Genomic DNA, 15,149 nt, shown 5'->3' on the forward strand with positions numbered 1-15,149 from the left:
TGGCATTTAGAATTTTTTTTTTTTTCTGTCATAAAGTTCTAGAATATACAATAGGTTTTTAGTTTCTTTTTGCTGAAAATGTTAGTTTTCTGTTTTATTTTCTTAAACTGATTAGACATAATTGTTTTAAAATCCACTTCTAAAGACAAAAACAGTGGAAAGTGGATGATTATTAGAGTTGGATAATGGATTCTACTTTTGTGTGTAAGTGAAACAGTTCATAATAGAACTTAAAGATGTCTGATAAACAATCTATCTTTCCCTGGAGCCACCTGCATTTCTCTTCACTGTCTTTTAGCTTGATTGCTGGTTATACTGACTTGTCTCCTTGTGTCCATAGTTTGTTGTATTCCAAATACTATTTATTGAAGTATTGTAAATAATTTGAGGCTCTAGATCACAGTGAGCAAACCTGCAACCCAGGAGCCAAATCCAGCCATGCTAATTTATTTACATATTGTCTATGGCTGCTTTCATGCTATAGCAGCAAAAATGGCACAGACCATGGCATGCAGATCTACAGATATTTACTGTGTGGCCCTTTACAGAAAATGTTCTCCAGCGCCTGTTCTACATGTGTTCTTCCAGACACACACATCCAATCCTACTACCACCAACTCATTACTTGTGAGACAAAAATCCAGACTATCTTTCTTAGTTTAGGTCTGTGTCTACCCAAACAGTCTCTGCGAACACCCCAAACCTGTTTTTATAGTCTTTGTGCCTTTTCTTTTTTCTTTTTTTTCCTTATTTTAGTGGCTTGAGCCTCCAGTACAGAGTGGAATAGAAGTGTTGAAAGTGGACATCCATACCTTGTTCTTAGGCCATTGCTAAAATTAATAACAACCAAAACATTGGTGAGAATGTGGAGCAATTATAACTTATCCATTTCTTGTGAGTGTGTGAAATGGTGGGATTACTTTGGAGCACTCTTCGTATTAAGTTAAACCTACATCTACCCTATGACCCAGCAATTCCACCCTTAGCTATTTACCCAAAAGCAATGAGAATACATGTTACAAGAAGGCTTGTGGAAAAGTGTGTATTACTACCTTATGCATAATAACCAAAAACTTAAAGCCACCCAAATATCCCTCAACATAAGAATGGACAAAGTGTGCTATAGTCATACAATGAAATACCACACCGCAATAAAAGAGAATTAACTACCAAATACAGGGGTGGGCAAAATTAGGTTTATAGTTGTGAGTACACAAAACACAGGGTTTATTCTTGTATTATTATTTATTCATTATTGTGTTCTTTTCCATATGAACAACTGTAAACCTACTGTTGCCCACCCCTGTGTAGATGAATTCCAAAAACATTGTTCAGTGGAAGAAGCTAGACACAATCGAGTGTATATTTTGAGATTCCACTTACATGAAATCCAAAGACAATCAAAACTGATCCATGATGTAGAAATCAAAAAGGGCTCGTCTGGGGTAAGTGCAGAAATTAACCAGAAATGGGCACAAGGGGACCTTGAGTTATGGAAATGTTCTTTATCTTGTTTTGGGCAGTAGTTACACAAGAATATAAAATGTAAAAACTTACTGAACTGAAAACCTACACTGTACACCTTATTTTATGTTAATTATACGTCAATAAATATGTGTAATGTTTTTAAAGCCTTGTTATAAATACTGACATTATTCCTGGTTTTCACATGAGAGAACTGAGACACAGAGAGGTTAATTGACTTGTCCAGTGATACACAGTTGGTGGCAAAACTATAAGCAAAGTTAAACAGTCTAGCTTAAAAGTCTGCACCCTCAGCCAGTACACTGCTCTTGTCTCATACCCTGTGGCTCAGCAAATCTACTCCTAGGACTTTAGCCTGCAGGTAAACTCACATATGTTCCAAACCACGAGGTGAATAATTTAGTAGAGTTAATAATCGCAGCATTGTTGATTAGTGGGGGTCTGATTATATAAATTACAGTGCACTCGGTCATTATGACATCAAGGAAAAGGTGGCCTGAGAAAACTATCTGCTTACATTGGATGATCTCCTAGGTGTGGCATAGAGTGAAAAAAGTCAAAGCTATGTAGTAAATGCCACTGTCTGTGTTAAAAATAAATAAAGGAGAGTGTGGGGAGACTGTATACACATGTGCTTGTGTAAACTGGAAGCATTTTTGACAGGAGACCCAAGAAGCTGAAAAGACCCATTTCCAGGGCGAGGAGTTGAATGACTGGGAGAAAGGGGTGGGAAAGAGACATTTCAGTATATACCCATTTTATACATTTTAGGTAATGAAGCATGTAAATGTATTACCTATTTAAAAAAAATTAATGAATATAGCTATAATTTGGAAATGACTGAAATAGCTCATCACTTGCACAGCACTCCCTCCCCTCTCACCTGTTGACACCCAGAGCTTGTGTGTGCCAGCCTCAGTATCCCTTCTTATTCATCACGCCTACCTTATCTTTCTCCAGGATTCTTTTTTCTTTTTCAATTCTCATCTGAGTAATGAGAATATTTTTTCCATTGATTTTTTTAGAGAGAGTGGAAGGGAGAGGGGAGGAGGGGGGAGAGAGTAACATCGATATGAGAGATACACATCTATTGCTTGCCTCCCACATTTTACCCCAACCGGGGCCGGGGATCGAACCTGCAACCCAGGTATGTGCCCTTGACCGGGAACCGAACACAAGAGCCTTGGATGCACAGGCTGACGCTCTAACCATTTAGCAACGCCGGCCATGGCTCTCTAGGTTTTTTGCAGGGCCTCTTGACTTGCTTCCCTTCTTTCCTTTTCTGTCCAGTTCCTGCCAGCAGTCTATGCTCTCACAGTCCTTAGTATTCCCCAGTTGTTGCCTACCTATCCGTTTCCATTTCCACCTCATAATGTCCTTGAAAATAGACATCCATCTCACTCTTGGACTGGTTGCTAAGGGCCTGGCGTCTAGCAGAGGGGCCCCAAAGGTCTGTTGCCTGCTTCCAGAATTCACCCACCTCTGAAACAGGTATGCTAACATCATCCCTTCCTTCCCCCTGACTTTTAGCTCTCTTGCCAAGTCATCACCTGTGAGATAACTTTAGATGATGCACAGATGAACATTTAAATTTACATTGCTAAGTATTTTAGTCTGTTCAGAAAAATAAAACTAGTCCATGAAACCTGTGATTTTTAATTTTACTAATGTTATTGCTTAGAGAAGGCTAAGTTTTAAAAAAGTGGTTTTTTAATTTTTTTTTTTTTACAGTATTCAGTAGTAAATAATTCAGATGGAACACAGATAAGTAGACATGGTGACAGTGGAGCCCTGGCCTTTGGGGACTCGCAGGAAATGGGGCCTCACAGAGAGTAGATGCCCATCAGTGCTGGAATACAGTGGTTTGCTGCCCTTCATCCGCTGTCTGTCCCTGCTGCCTGGAACCTTTTCTATGATCACCTGACTGCACTCACCACCCCACCCCACCTCACCCCACCCCACCCAGGTGCTGTCCCCATCTGCTTTCTCCTTCTGGGTTTAACTCAAACTTGACCTCTTCTCTGAAGTCCTCCCTAGTGTATTAGTTTCCTATTGCAGCTGTAACAAAGTACAGCAAACTTAGTGGCTTACAAGAATACAGATTTATTATTTCATAATCATGGAAGTCAGAAGTCTGGAATCCGTTGTGCTGGCTTAAAGGCAAGGTGTTGACAGAGCTGCTTCCTTCCAGAGACTCTAAGGGCAGAATTTGTTTCCTTGCCTTTTTCAGCTTTTAGTGGCTGCCTTGGCTTGTGGTCCTTTCACCCATCTTTAGGGCACATCATTGCGGTCTCCACTTCCATCGTACATCCCCTTCTCCCTGGCTCCAACTGCTCCTGGTATCTCTTATAAGGACCCACTTGGATAATCCAGGCTCCTTACCATTGCAAAATTCTTAGCCTAATAACATCTACAAGCTTTCTTTGGCCACGGAAGGTAATGTGGTCACAGGTTCTTGGGTTGGGGTATGAATATCTGGAGGGAGGGCCATTATTCAGCCTCCTGCACCCAGCATCACTACTCTCCTGGGTACTTAGATTGGGCGTTCCCTCTGTGCTCCCACAACTCTGTCCATCATTGTAATTTTCTGCCCACCCAACCAGTCCTCCCACTGTGAGCCTCCTGAGTGCAGGAATGGGGCTGTAGGCATCCTGCCTGCCTGGCTTTCCCGACCTCAGGCAGAAGGCCATGTATTGGAGGGAGGAGACCGCCCAGTGCAGAACGGTGACTGCTGGAGGAGCAGGAGAGCCCAACTAGAGGCACTCGGTGAGGGGGCCCAATGGGGTCATTGCACAAGTAAGAGCACCTGGCGGAGCGAACGCTTGGTCTCGGTCGAGGCAGCTAGTTTCATCATGGGTACTGTTGATTTTATTGTTTATGATGTGAAAGTCTATATATCACGTTATTCTTGACAAACAGGAAAGAGGAGGCTAAACTCTTTGTTATTAAATATTGTTTATATTTAAAGGAAAGTTTGCGATTCTAATATTTTCCCCAAAGTTTTTAGAATGGCAGAAATGTAGAAAAGGATTTGCTTGGGATGACCGTGAGCCTGGGGAGCAAGCGCCTGTTGGCACTGCCCTGGTTTGGGTGGGTAGCAACTGATTACAAGGAAGCATGTGCAGTGAGACCTTACCCCTCAGGCCTCGTTAACTTAAGCAGATGGTCGAGTCTAAAGGAAAGGTTAAAGATATACATGACTGAAACCCACATAAGTAATAGAATTTATGGATACTCTTAAGACTTCTGGCTTTTTGAAGCCACTCTAACATGAGACAGATGTGCCTTTATATTCATCTACTTCTCACTGAGCACCTGACAAATTCCTTGCACCATCCTAAACTCTCCTGAAGGCTCCTTGATGTGTCCATTAAAGGAACTACTAGATTTCATGTACCATCTTGGTGCATTCAGTGGTGTTTCTATCAGTGCGTATAACCTAGAGATCCAGGCATTGTTTGCATGAGATTTAGAGTTGTTTAGAAGTTACTGGTCTTTGTTTATTTTTAAATGTGCTGAGTTGTTCATCCTTAAAAGCCACCATATGTAATTTGGGGGATAGCAGCATCCTATGTGCCACTCCAAGAACAGGGCTTACACTTAAGAGAGGTCCTAGAGCCCGGCCGGGCGTGGCTCAGCCGTTGAGCGTCGACCTAGGATCCAGGCGATCGGGGTTTGATTTCCAGTCAGGGCACATGCCCGGTTGTGGGCTTGATCAATGACTCTCTCATCATTGATGTTTCTCTCTCTCTCTCTCCCTCCCCTTTCCTCTCTCTGAAATCAATAAAAATTAAAAAAAAAAAAAAGAGTCCTAGAATGTGAGGGTAGGGCACACCTTTGTTCTGAGAGCCAAACAAATCCACTGCAGTCAAAGTAAATTTTAAAACACCTCATGGCAAATATTTTCATTAGGAACACGTACCGTGACCAGAGATCACAACTACTTCATGTGCGTGCAAGTCATATTTTGAGAATGTCATGAGAAATGGAGAAGCCTATGAAAAGTACTCCAGCTTTAGGAAATAGAGCTAGTAGGGATTTATATTAAAGAGGTAGTAAGATCTGCCTGGCAGAGTGGAGAGTAATGGGTAGTGGTGAAAATCAAGGCTACCAGACAAGTAAATGGCAGGCTGCAGAATAAAAATGTGCCATTGGGACAGCAGGAAGCCATCACCAGATTCTCAAAAGCAAGATATTGAAGTTATCATAACCTCCACATGATTTAATTTGAGTGTAAAGGAGTGATCCTAGAGTTCAGGTGGCAGTGGGAGGGAAAAATTGTAGTCTCGCTCAAAGATTAGGGTCCAATTTATGAATTTATATCAGGGGTTGAGGTTCAAGTGTAGCTTAAATGTAAAATGAAGAACCAGACAGTTCTACAAAATTGGATGCAGGTAACAAAGGACATAGACTGTTGTTGCAGACCAATTTCAGTTCTGTGGAAGGCAGATTTCAGTTCTGATTGAGAACTTGGAATTTGGGACTCCTGTGGGGGTGGAGTGGAAATAAGTAAGCCCTGTCTTTCCCATGTTCAGTATGAGGCGGTGATAAGGGTTTGGATTGTACAGTATTCTAACATCAGTCAGATTAGACTAATGCTCTCCGCAACAGATAAAAACGTGAGGCTGTGGGAAGGAATTTGAGTGAGTCATTCTGCCCCAAGGCTAGCCCAGAACTCCCTAGGAACCAGTTGGGAGAAAGGACTGGCAACACCCTACCTGCTGTGTGACCCTGCATTCAGTCCTTACCACTACAGAGACAAAACTGAATCCAAATGTTAAGGATGAAACGGTTGTTACAGGTATGATAGGCCAAGATTTCAGACTCAAAAATCAACAGAGATGCCTGTTGATAAAGGAGACATTGGTGGGGCTCAGGGGAGGCAAAGTGAGGGAGGCGTGGCCATCTCACCGCAGCCACCTGAGCTGGGACCTGGAGGTGAGCTGCTAGCAGAGGCCCCACCAAGTGGCACCACTTCTTGCTTAGCAGAATGCAGGAGTCTGAGTGATGGCAGGACTGGTGATTATTCCCTGCACCTCCTGGGTTTTGCCTGTTGTCTACCATAGGGGTTAGAGCTGGTGGCTCAGCAGGCAGGAAGGACTTCCCTGGGCACAGCCCTGGACTAGAGGCCACACAGCCGGCTGCAGTTAGAAAGTCAGGTTGCCTCTGATCTCAGCTCTCCCTGTACTTCATAGGTGGTGCTCCCAGAAGGGCATAGCCAGGACCCCCTGGAGCCATGGGAGTAAAGACAGCAACGCGGCAAATATTCTGTGAGACCTCTAGGATAGCAAGGAGGGGGGAGATGAGGAAGACACACAGCAAGGTCCCTGCCCTCATGGAGTTTACATTTCTCCTGGGTGAGTAAGACCTTGGACAGATAAATTTGAAAACAAAACATAAATAAGCTGATGAGACACTGTACAGACATTGTAGTAGGTTCCCTGAAGACAGAATGGGATGATGTGTGTGTCACAGAGTGAAGTTGGAGTGGGAAGCTGCCTCATTTGGGTGGATCATACAACTTTCTGTGATCTTTGGCAATTCACCTGAGACCAAAGAATGAGCATCCCTCCACAGGAGAGTCAGTGGAAATGCAATAAGGAAAAGTCGGTATGAAGGCAGAAAGGGGAACAATTTCAAGGATCTGAGACTGAGAGGAGGTGACTAATTTATGACTGCAGTGGCCCCAGCAGGATGTGCTGGGATCCTGATCCAGGGGAAGGGTGATGGGTGAATTAAAGAAAAGACATGTCAGACTCAGCCAAAGTCAGAAAAATGGAAATCACAGCCAGTGCAAGTGGAAATTTGTTTCTTCTCAAGTTGGGAAGGTTGACTGGGGAACATGTTGGAGGACTTAGGGTTTCTAACCTCTGCTTTCTCTGCGAAGGCTGAAATGAGCTGTTTCCCTGAAAAGGAGGGTAACAGAAAGTGGTAGGGAGCTGGAAAGCAGTTATAAGAATGTAGAATGGTTGTCCTGTGGGATAAGAGGCCTAAGAGGTGGCCTAGCTGAAATAAGATCATCTCACACTGGCCCACACAGTTTTATGACTTTCCCCCAGCAAGATAGCAGCACACACGCGCGCGCGCACGCTGTAGAAGAAGCCAGTGGTGAGGCTGCTTGGGGCTGTTCTGGGTGGTTGAGACAGGACAGACAAGATTCCTAAAGACCTGGCAGTGTGGGCAAATGATGCTGGCAATCGAAGGACAAGAAGCCAACAGACATTGACCCAAGTGGAGAGCTTTGGACACAAGAGGACCTTGGTGTAGAGAGGAAGGATGTGTTGAGGTGACCATAGGGGGAGCCAGAAGGATGTCCTAGGGTCAGAGACAGGAAGTCGGGTTTAATTCTTTCAGATACTTTCATTATGTGACAACTGCCATTCTTTCTTTCCCCTGAGTAATGAATCTGTGCTTTCATTGAAAGGGAAATGGTTGGCAGGTAGGTTGGACTTCAGTGAATTCTGATCCTATAATGAAACATTTCCTTTTAATTGTTACATATACCTTTCTCAGCCCTTTGTCTACTCCAAGTATATTTCTTCTCTTGTTCTTTGAGCAGCTGTAATGGATGTGTTCGATGCATGAGTTCTGTTAATAGGCCTCTATTGGACGCCTGTTGTCACTCTTAAATGGAACACCACAGCCATAATTGATGGAGAATTGAGTTGCAAGCTTTTAGGGCTAATTGTAAAGTCTAAACTAAAACGTTTCCTGGAGCTGCCTTTAAATAATAATAATAATAATAATAATAACACCTTGTGTAGGTATAGTGCTTTACAACATGCAGAGCACTTTTATGTACATTGTATCATTTAATCTTTACAATAAATGAGTCTGATTGAATGCTTAGATCTCTCCTGAGTGAGAAATGGTGCTCACAGCCTGATTTAATCATGGTGAGTTGCCAAAAGTTCTCAAAACAGTAGCCATTTATTGAGCACCTTCTCTGCATAAAGCACTTTACTAAGGATACCAAAGGGTAAATTTCCAGTAAATAAATATCCAGTAAATAGTACCTATCCAAAAATGTAATCTTGCTTCCTAATTCCCTTTCCCTTCCTCATCACAGTCACTGTTTGGGAGGCTGCTTGCTAAACCATAAATTTATATAAAGATTTCCAGGAATTCAATTGTAGCAGAATTTAAGTTTTAAAACCAAGGATTCTGATGCTTAGCTAAGCTCAGTGATTCTTCAGAGAGCCATTCTATCGATTTCAACTCGTACTATCTTGAAGTTTATGTAGCTATTACATGACTCTCAGAAGTATTTTAGACATCCAGCGTATTTGGAAATGCCTGAGTAGGGTATTCAGGGTATGGTTCCAATAGGGCAGCAGGACCCTTGTCCCAGAGGCTTAGTATCTATTAGAAAAGGAGACATAGTCATCTCTGGGCTCTTCGATGTGCTGAGCCTGGGAAACAAAGGACTCCCGGGAGGGAACTCTTTGCGTGCATTGGGAGGTAGAAGACAGTATATGAGCCAGGCCCAGCCCCAGAGCAGGACTAAACCTGTGTCCAGGAGCCCTTAGGGTGTCCAGGCATGTGCTCTGGGCCACTATGGCTCCTGAGAGATTTTCCAAAGAGTATGAGACCCCCAGAATAATAGGAATCCCTACTTCAAAGGCCCCTGAGCAGAGCAGTCCCTCAGAAAGCGTGATATGGCTGCACACCGTCATTCCTTTCCCATTGAGGGTTGGGTCAGGCCCTGCTGTGGCCTATCAGGTCAGCCCAGGGGCTGTTTTGCCACTGAAACAGAGGTGATCAGGGTGTCGCTTCTCCAGCCGTCTTCCTGCTCCTTGTTTGACGTCTTAATTTTATTAACTCTAGGGTTGCACTAGCCCTTATTTGGCTGTTCATATGGCCATGTGGTTTGGGAATGGGAGAGTACAAATCCAAAGCGCCTAGTATGTTTTACTAGGGTACTCATTTCCTATTATAGAAAGTTTTTCCATGATACCATCTTTTAAAATAACAACTTCTGTATCTTATAAGGGAGGATAATGTCTGGATTACCAAATTATCTCTTGGTTCTTCTGATATGGAACTTAGGCAATCACAAACCAAAGAACTCATCCTTTCTTGTGTTGGGCAGATGTGCCTAATGCTTTATTTTGACACAGACTGTGCAGCCAGTATCTGAGCATCATAAACACTCCAGAAGGGACCACAGTGAGGGCAGAGTGTGGAGCACAAGTTTGAGTGTTAAGTCTAAGTGATGTTTCCGACTAGGACTGGCAACATGCTTTAAATAATTGTGTTCTGATCATTTAGGTCTCTCTTTATAGGGCATCCTTTATGACCAAGACTGTCCAGTACCAAAACGAGCTACATAAATTCCTAATCTGGGATACAGCTGGACAAGAACGAGTAAGTCACTCTTTAATTTACTGTGTTTTTCTGAGGCCCAAACTGACGCTCCAGCTAAACCTTTGATGCCCCTGTCATTTCATGTTACTCACTTCTCTTCTGCGCGCCAGACACACATTTATTTCCGTCTGCATTAGGCTAGCCTTTTTCTTTTCAATTAGAGCCACAGAGTCCACTGATGGAGAAAGTGATAATGGGCACTGAGGGCATTTTTATACTTTTTAGTGTCTTAAAGTAAATGCTGACTAACAGGCCTGATAAAATCCCACTCAGAGCATTGTGTGTAATTTGGGGATCCATCCTCCAGCAAAGATAGAAGAGAATTAGTGGTAGAAAGGGAGAGTTAAGCACATCTCATTTATAGCTGCCTTTTAAAAGCTGAAGAGGGAACTTTACAGCATATAAAGTTTGAGATTTAAGTGAAATGGATGAGCTAACACAGTGCCTTGCAATAGGTACTTAATAAATGCCTGATGATAAAATTGCCCAAGATGGTTATATGCTTAAGGAAGAGCCTGAGCCATACGTGGTAACTGGGCTGAGGCATCACAGTACAGAGTGGGGATTGGGTGAAGCCCACCAAAGTCAGACAGGAGTGGGGAGGTGAGAGGGGGAACAGACGCCTGCCTGCTGCCTTATTTTCACTCTGGGCCCTAAGTCGAATTTCCCTGTCAAGGTGTATCTGGCAGCCACCCCATTATTCAGCTGCTGTTTAATTTTGTTTTCAAACAGTACTATCAAATAGAACATCTGATGGATGCACAGTACTATCTTAAGCTCTTAAAAGTATACCAGAAGTAATCGGGAGAAATAGTCTGTCATCACGGTCTTATCTAAGACAGCAGAGATACTGTGTGTGGTATAAAACCTGACAGAATCGTCACAGACAAATGGAGGAAAACAAAACCAGCCCTTACCATTGTCCTGGACGTAGACACCATGCATTTGTATAGATTTAATGTCTAAGTTTGTCTGTTTGCTTGCTTCTGTTTGTTTTAATGCTGGATGTCATACCTTGTGTCCATTACTCATCTGAGATCCATCCACCTAGTTTCCCATCGCCCACTCCTTGTACTTCGTGCATCTGAATGGAGCGTTTAGGACAGCTAGTCCTTTGCTAACCTTCATTCTTCCATCCTTCCCAAGTGTTGCTTCCCACAGAGCCTTTCTGAATATATCTATAGGCACTGTTCTGGTGTTCATCTTATTAGCCAAGAACTCATGTGACTCTTCCTACTAATAACATACATACCTTCTCACTGAATCCCAAGTTTCAGTTACCCCTCCCATATATTTGTTAATACAGCAACACTCTCATCATAAAGAAGCATGCTATGATACAGAGTCCATGATGCTTTGAGTCAGTATAATCAGTGAAGTAGAGCACCACTTTTTACTAGACCATAAAAAAAGAGTAACAGGGTTTATGCCTTTCCCTTACTGCTGCCATAATAGCAGAATTCTGTTCAGTTTAATTAGCTGGTCTGCCTGCCTCTTCTTTTCCCCACTTCTCATTGATTTTGCACCAGAAATAGTTGCTCTGACGTGTAAAGCTGCCTCACCCCTATCTGAAGTGCCATCTCTTAGCCGGGGGCTCACCCAGGGAATGTAAGTGATGCGGCAGGCAGGGGTCAAGAGAACTGGCCAGCGGAGCAGCTAGGAGACCTGGGAGGAGCTCCAGCCTCTCGTTGCCAGGTCTCCGTGTTTCAGAAAAGCTAATCATCTAACAGCGAATCACAAATTGTTTGAAGTGTTGTGAATGTCATCCAGGACACATCTGTGAGCTTGTTCTGATGCCACTTTGTCCTGGGCAAGGCCTCCAAGGCCGTCCTCTGCCAGAATCCTCATTTGCGCCTCCTCTAGGACCCCAGCCAATGAGCCCTATAATTTTATACCCTCACACCCATGGACTGTTGTTCCCTCTGTTTGGAATACCCCCTCCCATCTATAGCCTTGAACACTTGCCTCTCATGTCACCTCAAAGGGGGTTCTCCTACCTACCTGTCCCTGCTGTTTTCAGATAAGTACCCACAGTGCTATATGCCCATGTTGCCCAAACCTGAATCTGGAGGTTGTCTTTGACTCCATCCTTCCCCTCAACCCTCACATTTGCTCCATCAGCATATCCTCCAAATATATCTCAAACTGTTCACTTATGTCCATCTGCACTACCAGCACCATGCTCTCAGCCACCTTTAACTCTCACCCAAGTGGTCCTCCCTGCTGTCACTCTTCGCAGCTCCACCACCCTATATCACTTCTCACAGGACGCAGAGGAGTCTTCTGAAACCATAAATCAGACCTCTTATCTTCCTGCTTAATGCTCTTCACTAACTTCCCAAACTCAGACCAGTGGCATGCAAAGCCTCCACAGCCTGCACTGCCTTCTCTACTCACTGCCCTCGTGGCCCATCCCTCCCTCTCACCCACGGTGTTGCAGTGCACTCACCTCTGTTCAGTTCTGCCCACCAGGCCTTTACACACCTTGAGTCTTCTGCTGGAACTTCCTCTTCCCTCCACTGGGTACATGGCCAGTTCTTAAAAACCTTTTGGTTTCAGGTTAACTGTTATACCCTCAGAGTTCTTCCTAACCTAAGAGATCCCCACACCTAAGGGGATCTCAGTTCATTCTCCATCAGTGTCCTCAATTTATTTTCCTCAGGACCCTCATTCTAAGTTGTAATTAGATACCTGTCTACTTATCTTTAGTGGCAGTCTCTCCCCCAGTCTGTAAGCTTGGAGAGCTGGGACCAGTGTCTCACTCTCTACTATATTCCCACCGCCTCACACAGTGCCTGACCTAGAGCTGATGCTCAGCTAGTGGTTCGACCAGTCATCAGATAACTCTTCAGCACATTTCTTTGTATCCTGAAGAGTTTTTGATGGCCCTCATCCATGGCATTGTCACCTGCTTCCTTACTTGTTTATCTTCTGTTAGACTGTGAGCTCCTTGGGGGCAGGGACTGTTTTCATGTCTGTGCTCTCAGCCCCTGGCACACAATGTTGATGCCAGTGGATTTATGTCACCTGATTGTCAGCCCTACTTTGGCATACAGAATGACAGATCCTCCGCCTGCTTTTGCCATGTGAGTATTGCATGCCTCAAATTATAAATTTCTGGTATTTGCATATTTTCTGTTCTCTGTAGTAACAAGATTCATTGTGGAACCAAAGTCATCATAAAATGAAAAACCTTATGGATGAACCCCATTTTCACCCTGGCAACTGTAGGGTGATGATCCAGCTGTAGTTGACTGCAAAGTGATTCATTAGGTCAGTGAAGGTGATTCTGGAGAACCTTGCAGATGTCATGTGAAGCCATCGGTGGTTGGAATCTTGTTAAATGAAGAGATGATGATACAGATATTTCAGAAGATAACAGTTTGTGTTATTGAAGAGTTGAGAGTCCTAAGGAAAACTGTTGGAGCCTTCAAATATTTTTGTAAAAACTACCACTTTTAAGTAAGACCAGGAGAGTTGAGATGAAATGGAAGCTATCTCTTTGCAATAGCATGTAGTTTCATAAGAAGAACCAGTCAGATTACCAGTCAGCTTGGTTTCAGTGTTCATTCAGGAAACTAGCTCCTGGGTACAGTAATAAACCTAAGTTTTTTCAAGTATCAGATTAAATAAAACTTGTTCTCAAAATTTAAAATTTATATTCTCAAGACAGAGCCTCTCAGATCTTTGTGTCCCTACTTTCTATCTTTACTGACTTCATTTTAGGTGACATTTTTTCACCAGTCATCCTTCACTAATAAGGATTCATACCATAGTGCTGGGACCATGCACAAATATGCCACAAAAGTAGGAGCACTACAAACACTTGTTGCCTGTGAACATATAAAAGAAAGCTGCTTAACCAAAGTCCAGTGGATACTGCATCCAGTCCTTAAAGGTTTGTTCCTGAATCCTCATGTGGTTCTCTGATGACTCTTTCCAGAGTTGACACCAGAAAGGCGTGGGCTCATTTATTGTTACAGTAGTCATGGGAGGTACTATTCTTGGGTTTCAAATCAGGAACAAGTGTAGTAGCTTAGCATCATCAAGAGCTAAGGTCAACACTATGGCCTGTGGGCTAAGTCCGACAGCTGCCTGTTTCTGTAAAAAAAGTTTTATTGGAACACAGCTACGCACTTATTTGTTTACATATTGTCTCTAGCTACTGTCACTCTTCAGTAGGACAACTGAGTAGTTGTAACAAAGATCAAACGATCCACAAAGCTTGAAATATTTAATACCTGACCCTTTCCAGAAAAAGTGTGCTGACCCCTTATCTGGAGCAAGATTTGGAACAGAGATGTCTGGACATCCTTTGAGTCTCTATTTAAGCTGTACCTTCCTTTACACAAAAGGACATGGAAAGAGTTTCAATGTCAGTAATGGTGGAGTGGCTTGTAATAGGGTCACCCTCCCACAGACAACCATTCTATGGAAACTCTGGGCAATACATTAAAGAACAGCTATCTGAAGGCACTGCCAGATGCAGTCAGAGACTCAAAGGGAACTGCACTGTGGGAAACCCCCGTTTTTATAGTTTTTCCCCAGAGTGCACTCCCCAGTCCATGTGGCACAGGGTAGCTAGGACTCAAGCCCGTCTTTTTAGCTCATGGCATTTGAGGAGAGTTTAAGGCTGCTTGAGCAACCAAAAAAGGAGGCAAACCCCAGAAAAGGTAGATCTAACAAGGAAGGAAGCCCTAAAATCTGTTTATAAATTCCCTTCAAGTCTTTGACCCCAAATTGTGAATGCTCAGGGGAGACACTGAGGCCCCCAGCAGAAGGCAACAGCTAGAAAGATGACAAGACTGAGCAGATATTGGGCTGCTGCTCATCACAGGGAGTCAAGTTTGGGGTTGGAGTCCAGTCCTGCCATGTTGGAGGAGATCGGTAAACACCTAGGGCTTCCATTGAAACTTCAGAAGGACCAGGCTGCAGGAGCAGACACCATGGCCTAGGACTAAAGGCAGACCCAGACAGACCTACCGAACCCCCCAGTAAAACCAATCTCACAATGAGCAGTCAGCAATTTCACACTCCTCGGAGAAGGTAGAGATAGTTTAAGTTGTTCAAAGATTTAAAGAAAAGTAGTCTTATCTACGTTCTACAGATGGGGAAGCTTGCACAGAATGGAAACTAGTAACCAAATGGAAATGGTAAAACTGAAAACTGTAACATCGAAAATGAAAAATCCGCTGGATGGGTGACAAAAATTAGCCAATCAGAAGAACAGAGAAAAGTGGGAAAATAATGAACATATTCTCAGTACCTTAGAGATAAATCCACACAATCTAATATTT

The 15,149-nt window shown here is 43.4% G+C and overlaps 1 protein-coding gene across 1 annotated transcript in view; it reads left to right on the forward strand.

The window, feature by feature from the left end:
- The window catches only part of RAB22A (RAB22A, member RAS oncogene family), a 50,018-nt gene that overhangs the window by 18,702 nt on the left and 16,167 nt on the right, over positions 1-15,149 (forward strand). Inside the window, exon 3 of the mRNA XM_087819191.1 lies at positions 9,771-9,852. Within this exon, the coding sequence (XP_087675317.1) occupies positions 9,771-9,852 (82 nt within the window). The remainder of the gene's footprint in view (positions 1-9,770; positions 9,853-15,149) is intronic.

Source organism: Miniopterus natalensis, chromosome 7, assembly GCF_054644295.1.
Source record: "Miniopterus natalensis isolate mMinNat1 chromosome 7, mMinNat1.hap1, whole genome shotgun sequence".
NCBI lineage: Eukaryota > Metazoa > Chordata > Mammalia > Chiroptera > Miniopteridae > Miniopterus > Miniopterus natalensis.